Source organism: Aspergillus mulundensis, assembly GCF_003369625.1.
Source record: "Aspergillus mulundensis strain DSM 5745 chromosome Unknown scaffold_5, whole genome shotgun sequence".
In the NCBI taxonomy this organism is placed as follows: domain Eukaryota; kingdom Fungi; phylum Ascomycota; class Eurotiomycetes; order Eurotiales; family Aspergillaceae; genus Aspergillus; species Aspergillus mulundensis.
Genome location: NW_020797893.1, coordinates 2,737,623 through 2,757,063, shown reverse-complemented (window position 1 = coordinate 2,757,063; position 19,441 = coordinate 2,737,623). Strand labels below are relative to the sequence as shown.

The window sequence follows — 19,441 nt, the reverse complement described above, 5'->3', positions numbered from 1 at the left end:
CCGCTGCCTGTCTAAGGCTAGACAGACCCCCATCCCCCGCTCGTGCTGCTCATCCTGCTAACACGACGACCCTGGTTGGTCTTGTTCTCGGCCTCGAGGGCTTGGGCGAACTTGCTGTGAGCGCGGATCTGCGGGCCCTTCCAGTAGAAAACGTAGATTGGAAGCACCACTAGACACGACAGACAGGCCAGGACAGTCGACGCATACTCGACGTGCCACTTGTCGCCGATGTTGGTGTACATGGGCGTGGCATACATGGCCGAGATACCGGCGAGCAGGTCTCGAGCGAAAGCGTTGCCACCGGTGGCTGAGGCCGAGTAGACACCGTACGCAGCGACCATGTAATCAACCGACGACAAGTAGATGGCGTAGTTGGCGATACCGACACAGGTCGAGAAGATCATCGACGCAATCCAGGGGATGCCGCGCTCTTTGCCGAACGAGGTCCATGCGAAGCCAAACAGCCCGATCGGTTCGAGGGGAGCCAGCCAGAGCAGCCACTTCAGACGACGCTCGGGCGCCATGTCGTCCCCGCCCATCTTCTTGCGGTGGTGTTTGTCGCGCAGGAACCACGGGAGATAGCTGACGTAGGCGATGAAGTATGCCGCGTTGATGGGAATGACGGCCCACGCCTGGCCCAGGATGCCGAACCCCCAGCCCTGCTCGTAGACGATGGCAAAGCTCTCGAGGAAAGTGAAGATAAGCGCATCGGAGAAACCGGACAGCAGCGACAGACAGAAGACGATCGGCTCGGTAAGCAGCATGTGGAAAGGCCGGATCCAGATATGGAAGGCCTCCTTGGCCGAGACACGGGGCTTCTTGAGCTCGTTGGGCCCGTAGACGTTGGGGTCCTCGCCGGTCTTGCGCATCTTCTTAGCGACGTGGTCCATGATAATGGTCGATCGACTCTCGGGCATGAAGAAGATGATGGCCTGAGTGACGCCGCCGAAGATGAGCTGGATCCAGAAGAACCATTTCCAGTGGAGGACTATCAGGTTAGACATGGTAGTAAGGCACGGGAGGGGAGCTTACAGCGCTGGATGGGACCGCCAATGACACCGCCGATACTGGTTCCAATGCACGACGACAGGACGATGAAGGCGAGGGGGAACTGCTGCGTCTCCTTCTCGTACAGATCGGCAATCAGACCGAGCGTCACACTGCCACCGGCCGTCGACAGACCACCCTGTTCTGTTAGAGACATATATGTATGCCGGGGTGAAGTCGACTTACAAGAGCGCGGCAGACAACGATAGTCCCCCAGTTAGGCGCCAACGCACAGGGGATCTGCCAGATGTTGATGAGGAACATGGAGAGCTGCAGGATGGGCCACCGGCCAAACTCCTCACTCCACGGCGCCCACAGCTCACATCCAACCGAATACGTAACCAGATATGCCATCTGGGCCGTTCGCGCATGCTGCTCGCTGATATGGAAGGCTTCCGAGAGAGGCGCGACAGCATTGGGGAAGACAGAGGTGTTGAAGTTCATGGACACCTGCACAAAGGCGACCGCAACAAGATACGTCCATTTCTTCCACGTCGGCCAACAGTATCCCAGCTGCTCGTAACATTCATATTCCTTCAGCTCGCGCTTTCCGTCGGAGCGAACACTCTCCTTCTCGACGGCGGCATGTTGCCTCTCCGCCTGCTCAACCCGCGTGTCTGGGATGATGGGGGCGTCGGCGGTGCCACCATTGTCGGGGTTCCCCTCCTTCTCTGAAGATGGCTTGTGATGATTCTCGAGTGCCTTTTCCAGCTCGCGTTCCGACATTTTGGTGTTGAAGGAGGATTAGATCAGAATGAGGTGATGAGCGGGCGTATTCATATACCCCCGTTCAAAAAATTGACAGTTCGAATTTTTCGAGCACAGGCCCAATTGCGTCAGTCGAGACAACCGTAGAGCAGATCTTAGCGGCAACAAGCAATGGTTCTTGAGCAGACAACCGGATTCTGCAGACCCATCGAACTAGCAGATACCCACTCGGGGGATGGGACAGGCCCTACGTCATGACACGGTCGCAGCAATGCATTCCAGCCTCCCCCGAGTCCCCAGGTTCTACCCCGTGAACATTATATTAAAGGGGTTCTGTCCTGCGTCGCGAACTGCGATCTCGAAATCCGATGAACACGGCATCCCGAGTACTACAGACTCGGCTTGGGGCGACAATGCTGGGCTCTGTGCACGGCACAAGCTTAGCACCACTTGGCATCGCTCGGCTGACCTGCTCTGAATGCCCAGCTGTCCGCAGTTTAGCCAATGCTGGGCACGGTCGAGGCGGTTCGTTCTCGGAATCGGAAGTCTGCTCTCAGGGTCTGCGATGATATCACTCTCACTCTCGGTCGGGACTCCGTACCATTCGCCGTCGCCGTCCGCAGGCCCGTGGATCTTCCGCTGCTCCGCTGCACGATAACAGCAAATGGCAATGGCTGCTTTTTCGGAGTCGAGTTACGGTTGTCGGTGCACGAGTCATTCTGGTATGATGTCACGGTCCCGTGCTTGGGGATGGGCCCACGGCCTCCACACTACGTGGATCGAATCCGGCACTGCACCTCGGAATTCCATGGGAGGGTCGAAGCACGGTCTTCAACTGTACTCCGTACATGACCGTCACTCAATGGCAGAGGCACCCAAACAGTCTATGAGTGGAAAGATATCGTAGTAGTGGACTGAGTTGGCGGATGCCTTGCAAAGGTCGCATCCACCCTGAGAACTATATATATTTGGCGCCCCGGGAGTTCCAACTATTCGAGGGGATCTTTCAACAGCTGGGTCCTTAGAGTCGGACGGGACCTGCCTAGGAAAGGTCGGGAAAGGGGAATTGGCTGGTGCTCGCGATGCTTCTCTTCGAAGCTAACCCTATCCCAAGCCATGCCATGCTGTATGGAAGCGGCGCTCAGTTCTTCGTCTGTCGCTGACACGGAAAGACCGCAGGATGATATAAGGCCATCCTGAGGAATAGGAAACATCTTTGCAAGGGATTGGTCCATCTTCAGAATTCACGTTCTTTTTTTCTGAGCAACATCATGCATGCGCGGCATCCGATTCTGGGTTGTATTTTGGCTGGGTTCGGGTGACTGCGAAAAGCAAGCATGGAAATCGGCTTCAAGTCCTAGGTACAGCAAGGTCAGCCGGAGGGTTCAGAATGCCAATTACTCCGTAGTGTTTGCAGAACGCCCTTTTCCTCAATCGTGCTGCAGGATTTATCCTTGTCCGATCGCCCCGGGATGCACGGAGAACAAGTCAGCTTACCCCTACCCTGCAATCAGCCCATTAGAATGCCGTCGCATATAAACCCCTCTTGCCGGCCGACGCGGCAAAAGCCATCGTCCTGCCATCTTCGTTCAACATGGGTATATTGTCCAGCCGGCTCTCCCCGCCGAAACTCCCCTCCCTCCCTCCCTCCAAGTGTGTCGGAGGCAAAGTCTTGCTCATCACCGATGCAGACACTGGCCTGGGGCGTGAAGCTGCCCGGCATGCTCTGAACCTCGCAGCAACAGTCATCCTAGGAGTCCGCTCCGCGACGCAGGGCGAAAAGACCGAAGCTGAGATTTCACAAGGGTGCGTCGACGCTTTCGTCTATGTAAACCACGTTGACTTGGAGACCTTCGCCAGCGTTCAGGCCTTTGCATCGAGGGTGAGGTAATACGTGAATGACGGAGGCCGCATAGATTTCTCAATCATCAACTCTGACGTCGCGTCTTCGGACTGGGTCACCGCGATCGATCGATGGGAACGAGCACTTTAGGCCAACGTCCTCTCCGCAGCCTTGCTGAGCCTGGAGCTCCTACCCTTACTTGTACTTGTCGAAGCCGTTTCTGACCATCGTGGCGAGGGACATTCATAGATCAGCGTTGTTACGTGAACTCGGGTTTGATAACATCCTGTTGGCCCTCAACAACCAGGAGTAGTCGAGGACATCACAGAGCCGCGGTGGCGCCACGGAGCGATACACTGTCACGAAGCTCCTGTAGATCTTTATCGCCACGGAGATCGCTCGGATTGTGCCTCGCTAGGAAAACGGCGATCCTCTTGTCGCCGTGAACTCTGTTACTCCAGGGTACTCTGAGCCCTGGGCCAGGGGGCTTGTCAAGAACAGTGGAGCAAGGACTGTCGACGAGGCGGCCAAGACGCTCCTGCATGCGGCCACTCAGGGGGTCGAGAGCCATGGGGTTTGGTTTGAGGATTTGGCCATTGCAGAGTGAGTGAAACCTTCCTCCAGAGTATGACATAGGCTCATAAGGGTGATAGACCTGGCGGCGTTGTGAGCGATCCGGACCAGGTTGCCGTGAGGGAGAGGGTATGGGCGGAGATTGTGACTGTCTTGAGGGGCGTAGATCCGGAGCTTCGCACGCAGTACTGAGTCGATTACCGGTCGGAAGAATGGCTAGCTGATAGTACTCTTGATGCGATGATTTCAGCGGCTCAACCTATTTCCATCGAATGTTCTTCGACAGATTAGGTATCCAAAGCCAAGGACTTTGTCCCAACCCCTCCAGAATACCGCGTCAAACCGTAAAGCGCAAACCGAACAATATCCGGGCGTCTTGACAGCAGCTTGGTCGAGTAGCTTTCGACTAGCTATGTATTCCGGGTCGCTCTGACCATCTTGAGGAGGATGAGCACGATTGTATGCAGAAACTTCTGGAAAGGACGACTGGCAAGGCTCGCACAGTCAAGCATGCTATCCCCGACCGGGCCAAAATCGAGTTTTCCTTGTGGGCCGTGGCCGTAAATCAGATTGGACTGGACTGGCAGATCTGCATAGTGGAGGGAGTCGTAGTACCATGGTCAATGGCGTCTTCTCCGCTGTCGCGACGTAAATCCGCACGCTTGGCCATGAGCTCGGCAAAGTCGATATGGACCGATCGAATCGATCTGACAGGCCGATTTACGCGTACGCCAGCCATCTCAAGCGCGCTGGCGTTGCTCATGTACCGTCGTCGCTCCATCCGTTGCGAAGTTGCAGGTTTGTAGAGTCCACGTTCGGAATTGCTTCAGCCGATGGGTAGGTACAGGCCGGGGCACGTGACCAGCGTCTATATGTCTATGGACAATCTATGAGTATCACAACTTGCTTACTGGCAGTTGTCCAAGAACTTCTTGTGCCAAGTCCACTGCATCCTGTGCCATTCCCATCCCTGCCTGGTATCCGGTTCCCCCAGCCCCATAGTTATGCACCACAGTTCGCCCTTGAATCTCCTCCCTCTCCACGCGAGCGCCGGTCTCTCGTGAAGGCCGGAACCCAACTGCCACCTTGAGAATCCTCGTATCGTTCTGCTTGAGCACAGGCAGCAGCTCTCCCGTTCTGCGTAGAATTGACCGACTCTCTTCTTCTCTGACGCGGCCGTCAGAATCCCCTTTTTGCAGATAGCCACCGAGAATGACCGTCGAATCTGACAACGGACGGGGAATAATATACGTCTCGTAATCCTTTCCATGCCGCATCACGTTCTGTTTGACAGCAGGCGCCTTCGCAAGAACAATCTGCCCTCTTGTTGGATAGCACTTGGCATCCTGGACCCCAGGCATTGTCTTTGCCGCGTTCCCGATGCAATTGAACACGATCTTGGTTTTCGGAGACAGAAATGCGTCTTCCAATGCATTTACTGCCCTCCTCTCAAACTTGATGGATCCGTATTCGGGACGTGAGAGAAGCGACTTCAGGTGCAGGCAATGGGCTGGTGCATTGAGAGTGATGGTCGTGAAGCTCAAGCCAAATGAGACGCCACCGGGAAGGTCTGCCTCGGGAGTGACTTTCACCTGCTGCGTGTCAGTTCTTGCCTTTGAGCATCATAGTTGCAGCAACCTCACGTCTCGTAGATACTCAGTCACGCTCTTAATCTTCTCAGCCGACGGCTGCTCATCCCAATACTCGGTCGACTCTGTTTTGGCCAGGAACTTGGCTTCCTCAGCACCTCGCTCGATTAAACCCATGAGAGCCAGATATCCAGCTCTATCCCAGCGCAGAGCATTGGGGTCAGTGCCAGAGATTCCAGAGAAGTTTGCGCCGGCCCTGTCACTTGTCAGTCATAGACCTTAGTAAAGAAGATGGCGTCTGACCATGGTGATGTATAGTCCACATTCGAGTCTCCTGGCAGTTCTCTCCCAATGACTGTGATATGCTGTCCATAGCCACGTTTGGCCAGCTCGAGGGCAACATTGAGCCCGATAATACCGGCCCTGCAGTAAGTGGTCAGTACGCAGCCATTGGGACAGCGACAGGACTTGCCCTAGAATCACAATGCTATCACGGGCCATTCTGAAGATATTTGGTAGACAGTTGGATGTAGAAACTATCGGATGCCTTGATTGCCAGGAGTCATTGACTCATCAGATTCTCGCTTGGAGTTCGGAGTTGGCTTCCGATTGGCCGCATTCAAACTGGTGGAGCGGAGATACGAGCATTCTTATCTTATCTTATCTGCACTGAAGGTCTTATCAGTTATCTTCAAGTAATTCCTCATCGTCAAAGACACTTGGACTGGAGAGAAACCTCTCAATCAAGCCTGGGCAGTCTTCTATGAACAAAGTTGTATTTCTGGACGACTGAGCTGACCAATCCGTGAGAACGACCTCTTCATTTGACCATTGTTTGGTTCTCTGGCTTCAGTGGCCAAAATATATAATTTCACCGTTGACGGGGTACCGTATATGGTTGAAGTTAGATAGGCACTATTGTAATATACTCGTTACACAAATTAGACATATCCAGACCTTAGCGACAGAACCTTCACCCTCCGGGGGCTTAGTATAAGCCAGCTCGAGTCCTGTAATGACAACGAATGCTTCGGAGAACCCAACCAGAACGTAGATTGGAGTCTGAATCCACACGTGGATGCTGTTTGGATCCGACTTGTAGATGTAATATTGAACAACAGAGGCATGGACCATCGACAGAACTGCAAGGAAGAAGCCGCCTGTGACGCTGAGCTCGGGGCAAAAGTCAATTTTGTACCGGCGGAGTAGGGATAGACAACGACTAGGTGTCAGTGTCAGTAAGGGAATGAAAGTAAGATAATGCTGCTTACGATCTATCAGTGGGATAAAACTGACAAGGACAATTGGATCGAGGTTATGCAGCAGATCATTCGGCGTCCCATGTAGAGCCATGTCTCCTGCTTGCGAGATTACGTTGTTCCAGATTTGACTCCAGCGGACAATGCATAGTTGTCAGAGAAGAAACAGGTACGTATATGTCGTTAGCATCAATTAGATGATGCGTTTCAGGCAAAAGTTACCTTGCACGACGTGAGCCCAGATTGCACCTTCTCTGCACCATACCATGTCTGTGTAGTCGGGTTGATTTGCGAATGCATACCGACCCAATCTCCCTCGCTCTCGAAGGCACTTGGTTTGGCCTTCTCAAAGCTTCTTTCAGAGATCGAGATGTGAACCGTCTGGCCTACGTCAGTGTTAATGAAGGGATATGCTGGGGTCCACTACAACCACCCAGAGGAGGGACTGAGCAAGAGTCGGAAATTCTCGCAGAGCTCGGCCAGATCACTTACCAAATTTCAATGGGAGATTGCAAGTGTACCATTCTCAGCACAAATAGAGAAGCCGTACTTCATACTGAGGTTTATGTCTAGCATGGCTGGACAGTGAGGGCTGAACCTCCGAGCCTCTCTTAACTGGACCGATTGCAACAAACATACCACAAGCGACGACTATTTGTTTCCTCGAATCCCATTTTGAAAGAACAATACGAAGATATCAGCTTGTCCGAAAATAGGAACCAAGTTGGCAGAATGCTTGGAATCTCCAGTACCTTGGCCGTGGGTTTAGGGCTCGCCGCGGCCACCCGAGCGTCAAGAGTTCGACACGATCACAACTTTCAACCAGATCACAGTCCGCGAGAAAGTGCAGAGGGATGTAGCGAACCATGTGCAAACGATAGTCCAGTCCTGATTAACAGCTCGTCGCCAGGGCCAGAACTGACTGCGCGAAGGGAAGGTGCAGGTGAGCTGTATCCCAGTCGATGACGGGGGACGGAAACACTGCAATGGTCGGTCGCAGGTTCCTTGCTATCAAATCTGAACCCCCAAGATTCTCTTAGCACTGGTCCGGACTTACTGTATTTACTGCTCCCTTCTCTGATGCAGCCCCAACCGCAAGCTAATGGCTTATTCTCCTGGCCACTCCCTCGACAACAAAGTCAACCCAGAGCCTGGCTCAGCGGAATCTTACTTCTCCCACTCCCATGTCGGATTCCAAGAGCCTCTAATAGTCGACTCCTACCAGTCGCCTGATCGTCGGATCTAACGAATGCCGTCGCCTCCTCCGCTTCATGTGGCGGCGCCGCCCAAAGTTGGTTGGATTAAACCCCCTTATCCAGACAGTGCTTCCCTGGCTGCCAGAGACTCAGAGGTGACCTTAAGTTATCATGGACGTCCACCCAACGTGAGCGACCGTACGATCTGGGTGCTGAGCGCTTACACTAGGTGCAGTCTTTCCCAACGTCAATTACCATGGAGCACTTAACCAAGGCCAAGCGGTGGTATAACGCACACGGAAATTTCCAGTGAAACTCAGTTAAGTGCTTGAGATTGTCTGGAATTGGCGTGGTGGAGGCGCACCCCTACGACAGTGGCGGCGGCGACGGACTGTATAGTGCGACCGCGAAGGAAGAACTCATCCAATTCAGCAGATAACCCCCTGCTCTACCGATAGTCCGATACCGCAAGGAACCCAACCAGCTGGATCCTTCTGGCTGGCCAGCTTGGCCGATCCGCATGACGAACCCAGGAGTCTGGATGTATCATTGTCATTTTGCAACATATGTTTCTTGGGATGCAGACCGTATTTACCTTTGGCAACAGCGAGAATCTCTTGCAAACGATTGGCGAGAGACGAGGGCTCTCTGACAAAGGGGCGCTCGGCGTCTGAGGATGGCGCGAAGGATCCAGTGGTGCAGCATCTTAAGATTTCGATGGACCCGGAGGCTGGCCCGGCCTCAGCAAAGTCCGTGGCCCGGCCTAGAGTCATACCTTTCGGTGAACAGGGCTTAATGATCTCCTGGCTGGGGAGCGGTCCTCGGAGTCGCATCATGCCGCCCGTCTTTGTTCAGTGCCTTCTACCTAGGTAGACCGAGGAAGAATGCTTCCTCTGAGCCCAATTGGGCCAGCAGCTTGCAGCGTGTAACCCGGGCGTCCTTTGTATCCGAATCGCGTGTCAGAGAGTGCTCTTTGTCAAGCTCGAATGCGGCTGGGGCTTAACGCTCTCCAAGGCTGGAGCTGAAGGACCTCGGGATGATCCCACGCCAGAGAACAAAGAACTCAAGGTTGCCGCTAGATCCTGCCCGAGGCGTCGAGAATACTTGTACACGGGCTCTCAGCGCTGCCTTCACTTTCTTGCATGCCAGCGGTTCGACAAGGGGCTTTCACCCATGCTTTGTTGCCTAATGATGTCCACCACCGACGGCTCAAGCAATCAGTACCCCAATCCGCAAGGAGCTGGTGGTTATTATTTTGGCAATGCGCTTCCTCTTTGCCTGGTCATCCCTTCAACAGCATTGCGGTTATGGGCCGAGCTGCGCCATAACCGGAATCGACTGGCGCTGGATGATGGCCTGATTGTATTGGCCACGGTACGAGCGCTGTCGCGCCCATCACGAAGCCCCGCTAATGTACTCCAGCTTCTTATCATCTCAATATGTGCTACGTCGATGTACCGTGCGTTTACCTCAGGGTTAATCCCCTACCCAGTACTTACTTGGCCAGTGTGCAGCTTCGTGGTTGGCGTGACGTTGTCGGACCTAGGGAAAGAGAAGATCAAGACCCTCATGCATGTATTGCAGCCCACCACAATTCTTCCCATGCTCCCCGCTAAGAACATCCACCCAGGGCCTATACGCCGTCCTCCATCTCATCACCTGGACCAGTACGCTGACGAAACTCTCTGTGTTGGCCCTATACCACCGCGCATTCCCCTCCGAGACCCTCAACGTGTGCATCTGGATCGCGGCGACGCTGAGCATCGGATGGCTGATCGGGTTTGAAGTGACCTGGTTTCTGCTATGCAATCCAATCCGAAAGTTCTGGCATTTCGACCAGGCCGGCTACTGCCGGAATATGCTCGCCCCGATTTATGTTTTGGGCTCGTTCAATGTCGCCATTGACCTGGGAATTCTGATACTGCCGCTACCCTTGATCGCGAAGATGCGAATAACGCGACACCAGAAGATCTTGCTTTGCTGTCTATTCTCGGTTGGATTAGCGTGCGTACCCCCTCGGACGGTGTGCTGGAAATACAAAGCTAAGGCCACTCACCTGCAGCACCTGCGCTATCGGCGCCGCCCGGATCCCTTTCAGCACCAGCTATAGCGGGCTCAAAGTCTCGACGCGTACGTACTCCCCTACCTCGACGGTCCGCAAGCTAATGAACTCCAGTGGATGGCAGCACATTCGGCCTCCTTGGGATCTGGGAATGCACAGGCGGGATCCTATGCGCCAACCTACCCATCGTCTACAAGCATATCACAACGGGAATCCGACGGGTACTAGGGTTACGGCCTCGAGATACCGGCCGGCTTCATCCCACCACAAGTCCACAGGTCCGCAACTGGTACCAATTCCAGCGGATGTTGAGGCGGAAGCAGAACCGGCATTGGGAGATCTCGACGGAGGACTCGCTGACCCGGCCTACTTCATACTCGGATCCCTTTTCGTACTCCGATCCTATAGATGCAGGCGGGATACTGATGCGGGATATGCCGAAAGAGGCGGGCGCTTCCGCCAGGACTTTTAGAGAACCATTGCGGCCTCCGGCTGGAGTGGTGCATCATACTGTATAGATTCCGTATGTTAGTTTGAGATGCATTATAAATATGATACCGTTGCTTCAATGTCGTCACACGAACCTACCTACAGCTGTAAAGTGTTAAAATTTGGCAGGGGACGTAGAGTACTTAAGACCAGGAGGGCTCACCAGGCCAGATCGATCTTCTCCAAACACAATGCAGCGATATCCGCTTCCAAGCTCCCTCTACCAAGGACCTCCCGAACATGCAACCCCCTGCACCAATCTCGGCACCAAACAGGGCAGGAGGTTGCACGCCAATGTTGGCAAAGGGCCGCGGTTGGATACGAGGAACGCCCATTTGGCGTGAATATGATTGGACGTTGCGTTAAGCACTGAGCTCATACATCGTAGCCTGGATATAGCTACCCGGTGAGTAAATTCAAGCCCATGCAGGTCAGATTATACCGAGGCACCGCTGGCACATGTCAAGTACAACCCGGTAGGAAACGGGTGTTTTACTATATTGTCAAGCCCTAATAACCATATATCTTGCTTCTCAACAGTATTGGAGACACGGGCTTTGGAGGTAGCCTGACGGCCCTGAGCATAAGGAATGCCCCACGGCTGACGGATACTCGGATGTCACTATTGACTCTGGCGATTCCTCCAGGAGGCCAGTTTCGGAGAAGGCTGCGCACGCCAGGGTGTGACTGAAATAGCATCCTCGCCAGTCTGCTATCCAGATGGTAGCAGCGGGTGGTAGCAAGAAGTCGGAAAGAAGTCTTTTCTGATTTCGTGATTTCACAAAGCGTGAGTCTGTGAGGGTAGAAAGGAGATACGGAGGTTCGTTGGAGGTGCTAGCTCCAGCGCTGTCGGCTGTCAGCCTGTCAGGCAGGGACAAGGCTGAGCTGACCTCTTTGAGGATTAGGTCTCGAGAGGATATCTAAAAAGCTATTGGATCTGGATTTCCGTGCCATGTCACTCGCATTGGGAGTTAGCCATACCGATGCCAGCTTGGCGAGGAATGTTTCATAGCCTCATTGGCCATTCGTGGTTCGCAGCAGACTATGCGACAATGTAGTAGGCGGAGAAAGCTCGGTCCTCGCACTAGGGTGGTGAGATGCTCGAGCAGGTCAAGGTTTCAACCCACAGATGCAGGACGTGTTTGCAGAGTGCTTGATACACCAGACGCAAAAGTAGGTTGTCCCTTACCCACCCACAAGGGCACCCTGAAGAAGCACTCGACAGTGAACTAACGTTTGCCGATTCCTGATTCATCTTCCAGCCCGATTGCAAGTGAATTCAGTTCCTCCTCAGCTGCTGCCGGGTCCACGTTTCCCTCAACAACGGAAACCTCGAAATCGAAAATTTTGGCGCCGTGCTCCGTGATCAAGAAATTGTGCCTATTGAGGTCTCCGTGCACGATTCCAAATGTATGCAGCCGATGTACGGTTTCCATGCAATCTTTGAGATCATGTATATCCGGGTGGTGCCCTGAAATATCCTCCATTAGAAAGCCAACTACTCGATCTTTCGTTTCCTCATAGGCGAACCCAATGAATTTTGGAGCCAGAGGAAACGCATTTGATGTAAGCGTAGAATATACCGAAACCTCTCGACGCAAGGCCGAGATCTCATGTCTGAATTGGGCGATTTTCAAAATCCACGTATCACCATTGTACTTGACACGGGAAATGCGATCGCTGATCCGAGAGACCGTTTTCAGGTCCAGGAGGTTGAGGAAAATGGCACCAGGAATATGAAGCTGGCCGGCGTCCAGCCCGTGCGGTGAGAATTCGTCCAGAGTGCTCTGGACACCGTGAGCACCCCTCCGGACAGTGAGTGTCCTCCACTCCTCCTCCCACCTCGGGAGATGTCGCAACTTCGAAAGAACCCGGCCGCTGTCTGTTCTGGAATCAGGGGGGAGGAGACCTCCGTCAAGGATCGAGACGTAAACAATCCGTGAGTTTTTCCTTATCCGATACAGGAAGTCATTTTCCTCGAGATCGAGAGAGAGTACTTCCTTTCAACCCTTAGTAAAACTCCGCTGAGAAGGTACTAGGAGATCCCTCACATCATTAGGTGCTGTTGCGACTGGCTGGATCGACAAGCGGAGAAGTGAGCTAACACGGCTAGAGAAGGAAGATACTAAGAGCCAGATGGCAGGCCAGACCTGCCATTGAGACAGGTGAGAGATGCTGGGCATCTTCATAGGAGGCACAGGTGATGGTGATGGTAGAAGAGCGTTCGAGCCAACTCACCCTTCATTCTCTGCTTTGTCACCACCGCAACTCTCGGCACGTGACCATGCATCCCCCAACACATACAGCGGTGCGCTGGTTGGTTAGGGTGTAGAAGCTTACGGTTCATCAGGTATTGAGGTCTAGGTTATGCTAAAAAGGTGATGGCCCTTAGGAATGGGCTTAAAAGCGTTATGGTTGAATTCCATGCGCCACCATCACTCCAGCTCGCTTCTAAATCCAGTAGGCGCCTATGTATCCCCAGATAACGTCCTCCAACACCCAGCAGGCCGTCTAGTCAAACAGACCAAGGAAAGCCGCGCCAAGAGCACTCATCATCGGAGCGTACGACCAGTGTCCCCATTGCCCCTTCCCCCAAGTATAACAGATCGCCCCATCAGCAAACGCAACCAAGCTGCCGGCGACAAAGGTCCAGCCCGTCGATTTCCGGGTCCCAAAGGCGTTGGCAATGTAGAATGACAGACCCCAAAAGATGTCACGGACGCCGTAGACGTAAAGCAGGGCCTCGACCAATTGCCGCTCGGCCGGCGATGTGGGCATCTCCCACTCGAAGAAGGAGAGGGCGTGGGCGGGGCGGAGGAGAGCATTGAGGCCGAAACCGATGCCGATGAGGGCGAAGGCTTTGGCGGCGACGCTCAAGGCTGGGTGCTGGGAGACGGGCATTGTGTTGGGAACTCGTGTCTGTGTTGGTGTCAGTGTCTCGTTCGTCGGGGCCATTGGGATGAGCTGCTTACTCGACAAGCAGTGTTGTGAATGGATGATCGTGACCACGAAGATGGGAGAGAAAGCAAGAGCCAGAGCCGCGAAATGTTGATGTTTATAAGTTGAGGGAAAGGTGCTGGGGTTAAGACGGGGATAGGCTGCCTTTCTCTGTTCGCAGTCTTGGCTGCTGCCTCTGCCTAACACGACTCCGCATCTCCTGCTTGCAAAACAAGAAGAATCATTCTTTAAATCGATCTCTGACAGCGTTCGTGCTTTGGATCATCTTTCTATACCTTCCCTATAAGTTTCACTTGGGTGTATTGATACAGCTAGACCATAAAAGCCACTTGGCTGTAGGCCCGTCCTTATACTTGAACAGTGCGTACCTGCAACAAATATATATTTAGGGCTGTTGTTTGCTCGGATCACTAAACTTTCTCTGTCTTTCCCCAGAGGTCCGTATAACATTATACATATTTTACTCAGAGAAATCAATCTGTGACACTGACTCAATGCTCTCTCATTCCAAAAACTCATCTCCCTCTGTAGGCCTGGCCGTCCGCAAGACCTCCGGGCCTGGCGTAAGAGTGCAGTACAAGATCGAGTACGATCAACTCTCCAAGTGAGCTGATTCTAGACATTTTCAACGAGCTCGACGAGGACTAGCGATACAGGAAATAGCTATAGCAGGGACAAGAATAATAAAGGTTCAACTCTCAAGTTCATCCACAAGGAGGGGCTCCAGCTTTGGACGAGTTGGACTTGATTGGGATTAGCGCAGGTTGCTGTCACGTGAGACCACTGCTCCGCGATCGGGCTCCCTGACAAGCGATGCTCTCTCCTGCCTGTTGCACCAGGATCATCAACCCACGATGCTTCATCTATGCCTCACTGCGACTATCCCAGGGTAAACTTGCCTCTGGCTGTGAAAGCAGTACCGGCAATGGAATGATCCACCCGCGCTCCTCTCCTCCGTCGCTGATGATCCCCCGCGCGCCCCCACACATTCCTCATTCCCGACGCCGACGGTCCTCGCGAGTTGTCGAACATTGCCAGATGGTTGTAAACCATGCCCCCCTAAGTCCTGACTGATTCCAACAAACCTTTACTTACATGCCTGCATTATCGCAGGTCCCCGGAATTCTGAAAGTCTCCAGTTCCATGTCACCATTACCACACCGTCCGAAATGAAATAGCCCTCCGCCGTCGCGCCTCCGGGGCGCCCCGTACAACCGTATACTACGAGCTTGCATAGACATGGCAATCCTTTAGACAGCCAACTTTGCAAGCTCCTCCGCATCCTGTGCCGTTGCAAGAGTCTCTTTTCCAGCTTCGCGGATCAGCACCTCATGCTGACGGCTCCGCGGCTCAATGCTGAGATCGAACGGCCCCGGCTGGGAGATGATCCCCGCTAGCCATTTGGGCTCTGATGTACCGGGAACCTTGGGCGCAATGTTGAAGCACGCGAGAACCTGCGCAGTGAATAGGAATAACATTTCATCCGCCAGAAACCGCCCTGGGCATACGCGGCGACCGAACCCGAAGATAAACTTTTGTATATCAGGCTCTGGGGTATGGCTTTGGCTATCTGGACCTCTTGCCAGGAAGCGAACGGGATCGAATGTCGTGGGGTCTTTATACAAGGCGGCGTTCTGGGTGAATGCCCTGTAACCGGATTTAGTACTATTTCAATTGGGAATGCCGACTGGACTCGACGCACCCAATATTCGCGAGCAAGTAGGAGCCCTTGGGAAGCAAATATCCATTCCACATAAGGTCTGCATTCGACACATGCGGTGGGGGAATGAGAGCCGGAGGGTGCCACCGCAGGGTCTCTCTCAAGATGGCATTGATATAGGGGAGGCTGGCGCGGTGCTGGAAGCCTGGGAGAGCATCTGGCCCGACCACGCGGTCAAGCTCATCCTGAGCCTTGCGCTGCACATGCGGGTGTAAGGCCATCGCTATGAGGATGCTATTGAAGGTGGCGACTGCCTGACGAGCCGGCTCGTCAGTGACTTTCGGTTGCACAATCGCGCTCTCAAACCGACTTACTGCTTCATTACCCCCCAGATAAAGCTCCAAAGGAGACCACATCATGGCTGCTTCTCGCTCGGAACCTGGCTCGGGAGCCCCGTCCTGCAGCAACCGAGCTAGCATGGACGGCTGTAAGGTGGTTTGGTCCCGGGCCATCTTTTGCACGACCTTGAGTCCGAGCACTTTGATCTCCTCGATGGATCCTTTGATCTCTTTTGCCTTTCTTGCGAACTCGGCTCCTGGAAAGCAAGCAGGGAGATATTGCACTGTCTCCGATGCGTTAGCATATATACAGTCTGCCCAGAGAGCTTCATGAGTTACCACTCACGCAGAGGAATCTGATTGACTATCCAATCCTGCCGCGAGAAAATTTCCCAAAAGAGCGAGTTTGCCTTGCGCGTGAGCTCGTAGAAAGGGTCTTCCTTTCCAGTTAGATGATCACGAGGCGCCATGTTATATCCGTAACCCAGATTGAGGAAGAACCCGGCCGCGTCCCTACCAGTTCGTTAGGTGCAAACGTCAATACTGCAAGGTGAAGTATGAACTGAGCTATTTGGTACCTGGCCAGATGCACTTACCTTCCAATATGGTCTCGGATGTTATCTGGGGCCTCGAGAAGATGCCACAATAGCTGCCGTGTAGTACGATCTATCAGCGGATGCAGGCGCGAGACCGCCTGTTTCGTCCCCATCTCGCGCTTCAAATTCGAGCGGACTCCTTTCCAGTGGCCCAGATCGCCGGGATGGGGCCGGGCTTCCCCCCATCCGCACCTGCCATGCCCCAGGTCCTCAGTCAGCCGCATGCATGGATGGTCCCGTCAGGGCAACGGTCTCACATTTTGGGCATGGTCAAATCCGTGTCAAATTGCGTAACAGATCCTTTCCGATCCAGGATGTCTACCGCAGCCTCCACGTCGTTCAAGATTATGATCGTCTGGCCGAAGACGTTGAGCGAGCTGACCGGGCCTGCAGTGCCAAACCAGCTCAACAGTCAATGGTCCATCCCGTGGTCGTAACGAAGACGCTTTGCACTCACCATACTGAGCTAGGCTGTCCCTCCAGAATTTCCACCTGGGTGTATCGTCTTTTGGAGCGAGCTCGTTGATGTTTCCAAGAAGCGGGATTCCTTGGGGCCCCGGTGGTAGAGGCGCCCTGGGTCTCGAAGCAGGTCGCTTCCGCACCACCCAGAGGGCCGCAACTCCAGCGAGACACAGAACTATGAACGGGAACATGGTCGATGGTCGATTGAGTAATATGACCGGCATGCAAGACGGAGCAGACTCAGATGTGGGAGCGCCATGGGAACTTAAATCACAGCAGCCCCCAGTGACCAACGCTGCATCGTTCGTATGGTTCAGATCTAAATCCAAGTCATCAGACCCTCAGCTGCTACTCCTACTTTGTTTTTTTTTTTTCCTTCTTTGCGAATCGCCATTATCCCCTCAATCTGTCCTATCAATCATCAGTGGCGGCACCTTTTTCCTCCGACCGGGCTTCGCAGCCGCCTATGATACGGTACGCCTCGCGTTGGCGTTCGCTTTTTCCTTCGCTTTTTCCTTCGTCGTCCATCCCCGTAATCATACGGAGTATTGGGGGTTTCCTTTTTATTTCCCTCCCTCGCTTTCTTCATTCTCTATTTCTGTTTCCCTTTTCTTTTCTCAGGGATCTTCACCTCCTGTTCGCCCAGTGACGTTACGGCCTCGGCTCTAGGAACCTATTCTTCTACGGAGTACCTAGGTACAGAGTATTGCGCGATTATCACCAACAGGGCTGAAAAGACCATGCTATCCTTTCCTGGCTAGAAACAACGCTTCCGCATCAACGATTCAGATATCTCTCCAGAAAGAGGAGAACAATGGCAGGCGCTTGTTCACAGGGATTCCCCTAGTAATTGCTCAAGAACGTACCCCTCGTACGTGCCAACCTTAGCCCTACCCGGTAGCAGTCGCCATGTCGATTGACGATATCATCTAAGGGCCAGACTATATCATCTTACGGGCCAATTTCCGCTGGGGCCGGCAATCGAACTCTTGGCCCCTTGGCCCCCTATCGCCACAGTGCCAGCCAAGCTACAACCCCCGCGCCGGAGAAATCATTCCCAAGACGCATCGTATCCGGCCCCAAATTTGCCCGGCCGCAAGGGCTCTCTATGCTGTGCCGCACCTGCGCTAGCGAGTCCTCCGCGGGACAAGACACTTGTCCTGGCCGGCCAAGCTCTCCTGCAGAGACCCTGTTGAGCCTATTCGTGTGTTTGAATATGGCCGTCTTGGGCTTGGCTTTTGCGGACAATTCTGCACCAGAGACCCTGGAGGGAGCTTTCTCGCATGATGTTGTGGCTTAGCAATCTGCTGTTATAAATGCTTGCGATGGTTCTGCAAGTATGAAATGTGCTCCTCACGAAATCCCTTCTCTCGAGTAGCCTGCCACCATGCGACTCGCAACCCTCGCCCTACTCGCCGCTCCAGCGGCGGCCGCAAAATCCTACCTGAGCTGGATGGCCGACTCGTGGATCCTCAACAATCGCGAGGACGAAGGCGCCTACTGGTACGGACGGGCCACAATCTACGAAGGCTACGAAGCCGCGTATGAACTCTACGGCAACGAAACCCTCCTCTCCTGGTACCACGCCCAGATCGATGATATTGTCAATGAAGACGGAAGCATCGTCGACTTCAACGAAACATACTACTCGCTAGACGACTACCGGATCGGGAACAACTTCCTGTACTGGTACGAACGCACAGGCGAAGAAAAGTTCCGACTGGCAGCGGATCGGATCCGCGCGATGCTCGATCGGCACCCGCGCACTGAGACAGGCGGGTTCTGGCATCGCCAGCCGGTCTACCCTAACCAAATGTGGCTGGACGGGATCTTCATGGCGGACGTCTTCTACGCGAAGTGGACAAAGCTCTTTGATGCCAAAAACCGTACAGCATGGGATGATATCGTCCTACAGTGGGATAAGATCGAGGCCGTGACGCGCGACCCCGGGGGCACAGGCCTCCTGGTTCACGGTTTCGACGAAAGCAAGACGGCGATCTGGGCGGACCCGGTGACCGGGGCATCGCCTCTTGTCTGGAACCGCGCGGTCGGGTGGTACTTCGTCTCGCTGATTGAGGTCCTCGACATCTACCCCAAGCATTTGCCCGGCTACAAGCGGCTGCTGGGCTACTACAAGCGCCTTGCGGGTGCCCTCAAGGAGGCACAGGATCCCAAGACGGACGGGTGGTATCTTGTCCTGAGCAAGGAGTATATTGGCGCGGAGGGCAACTACTTCGAGTCATCGGCTGCAGCGATGTTCACGTATGGCTGGCTTGCGGGTCTGCGACGTGGTTACCTCGATGAGCGGAAGTTCTCGAGACCCGCGGCGAAGGCGTACAGACATCTAATTGACGACTTTGTCACGAAGCATCGCAATGGGACGCTCACTTGGGAGGGGACGGTGCAGGTTGGTTCGTTGAACAGTAATGCGACCTTTGAGGTGAGGCTTTCCCCAGTGGTGAAAGAATGGAAGAATCTATGCTGACATCCTTACTAGTACTACACCAGCATTCCTGTTGTCCCGAACGATACCAGGGGTGTCGGACCGTTCTTGCTTGCCGCGTATGAGTGGGAGCTTCGTCAGAAGCATAAGTAAATTCCTCACAAGAAGGCAGATGCACTGGACAGACAAGCTCGACATCTTCTACTTGACCATTCAGC

General features: G+C 53.9%; 9 protein-coding genes across 9 annotated transcripts; 3 read left to right on the top strand and 6 right to left on the bottom strand.

The window, feature by feature from the left end:
• Window positions 1-17: 17 nt before the first annotated feature.
• Window positions 18-1,773, bottom strand: DSM5745_06192 (uncharacterized protein; the record flags this gene model as incomplete). The annotated part of the gene is made up of 3 exons (XM_026748208.1): window positions 18-988; window positions 1,033-1,186; window positions 1,234-1,773. 3 exons carry the CDS (start codon window positions 1,771-1,773, stop codon window positions 18-20), a joined length of 1,665 nt encoding a protein of 554 aa, XP_026604040.1.
• Window positions 1,774-3,349: 1,576 nt separating this feature from the next.
• DSM5745_06191 (uncharacterized protein) lies at window positions 3,350-3,646 on the top strand (the record flags this gene model as incomplete). The annotated part of the gene is made up of 2 exons (XM_026748207.1): window positions 3,350-3,561; window positions 3,616-3,646. 2 exons carry the CDS (start codon window positions 3,350-3,352, stop codon window positions 3,644-3,646), a joined length of 243 nt encoding a protein of 80 aa, XP_026604039.1.
• A 147-nt stretch (window positions 3,647-3,793) lies between these two features.
• DSM5745_06190 (uncharacterized protein) lies at window positions 3,794-4,169 on the bottom strand (the record flags this gene model as incomplete). The annotated part of the gene is made up of 2 exons (XM_026748206.1): window positions 3,794-3,818; window positions 3,925-4,169. The coding sequence occupies 2 exons, from the start codon at window positions 4,167-4,169 to the stop codon at window positions 3,794-3,796; spliced, it is 270 nt and encodes an 89-aa protein (XP_026604038.1).
• An 898-nt stretch (window positions 4,170-5,067) lies between these two features.
• Window positions 5,068-6,261, bottom strand: DSM5745_06189 (FAD-dependent oxidoreductase; the record flags this gene model as incomplete). The annotated part of the gene is made up of 4 exons (XM_026748205.1): window positions 5,068-5,763; window positions 5,815-6,016; window positions 6,064-6,183; window positions 6,224-6,261. 4 exons carry the CDS (start codon window positions 6,259-6,261, stop codon window positions 5,068-5,070), a joined length of 1,056 nt encoding a protein of 351 aa, XP_026604037.1.
• Window positions 6,262-9,406: 3,145 nt separating this feature from the next.
• DSM5745_06188 (uncharacterized protein) lies at window positions 9,407-10,795 on the top strand (the record flags this gene model as incomplete). Its single annotated transcript, XM_026748204.1, has 6 exons — window positions 9,407-9,589; window positions 9,638-9,674; window positions 9,723-9,790; window positions 9,846-10,219; window positions 10,278-10,345; window positions 10,392-10,795. The coding sequence occupies 6 exons, from the start codon at window positions 9,407-9,409 to the stop codon at window positions 10,793-10,795; spliced, it is 1,134 nt and encodes a 377-aa protein (XP_026604036.1).
• A 1,200-nt stretch (window positions 10,796-11,995) lies between these two features.
• On the bottom strand, window positions 11,996-12,949 carry DSM5745_06187 (uncharacterized protein; the record flags this gene model as incomplete). Its single annotated transcript, XM_026748203.1, has 2 exons — window positions 11,996-12,766; window positions 12,818-12,949. 2 exons carry the CDS (start codon window positions 12,947-12,949, stop codon window positions 11,996-11,998), a joined length of 903 nt encoding a protein of 300 aa, XP_026604035.1.
• A 328-nt stretch (window positions 12,950-13,277) lies between these two features.
• Window positions 13,278-13,721, bottom strand: DSM5745_06186 (DUF4267 domain-containing protein; the record flags this gene model as incomplete). Its single annotated transcript, XM_026748202.1, has 1 exon — window positions 13,278-13,721. The coding sequence occupies one exon, from the start codon at window positions 13,719-13,721 to the stop codon at window positions 13,278-13,280; it is 444 nt and encodes a 147-aa protein (XP_026604034.1).
• Window positions 13,722-14,974: 1,253 nt separating this feature from the next.
• Window positions 14,975-16,971, bottom strand: DSM5745_06185 (uncharacterized protein; the record flags this gene model as incomplete). The annotated part of the gene is made up of 6 exons (XM_026748201.1): window positions 14,975-15,371; window positions 15,427-16,006; window positions 16,069-16,235; window positions 16,319-16,510; window positions 16,576-16,705; window positions 16,776-16,971. The coding sequence occupies 6 exons, from the start codon at window positions 16,969-16,971 to the stop codon at window positions 14,975-14,977; spliced, it is 1,662 nt and encodes a 553-aa protein (XP_026604033.1).
• Window positions 16,972-18,167: 1,196 nt separating this feature from the next.
• Window positions 18,168-19,376, top strand: DSM5745_06184 (glycoside hydrolase family 88/105 protein; the record flags this gene model as incomplete). The annotated part of the gene is made up of 2 exons (XM_026748200.1): window positions 18,168-19,220; window positions 19,278-19,376. The coding sequence occupies 2 exons, from the start codon at window positions 18,168-18,170 to the stop codon at window positions 19,374-19,376; spliced, it is 1,152 nt and encodes a 383-aa protein (XP_026604032.1).
• Between the last annotated feature and the right edge of the window lie 65 nt (window positions 19,377-19,441).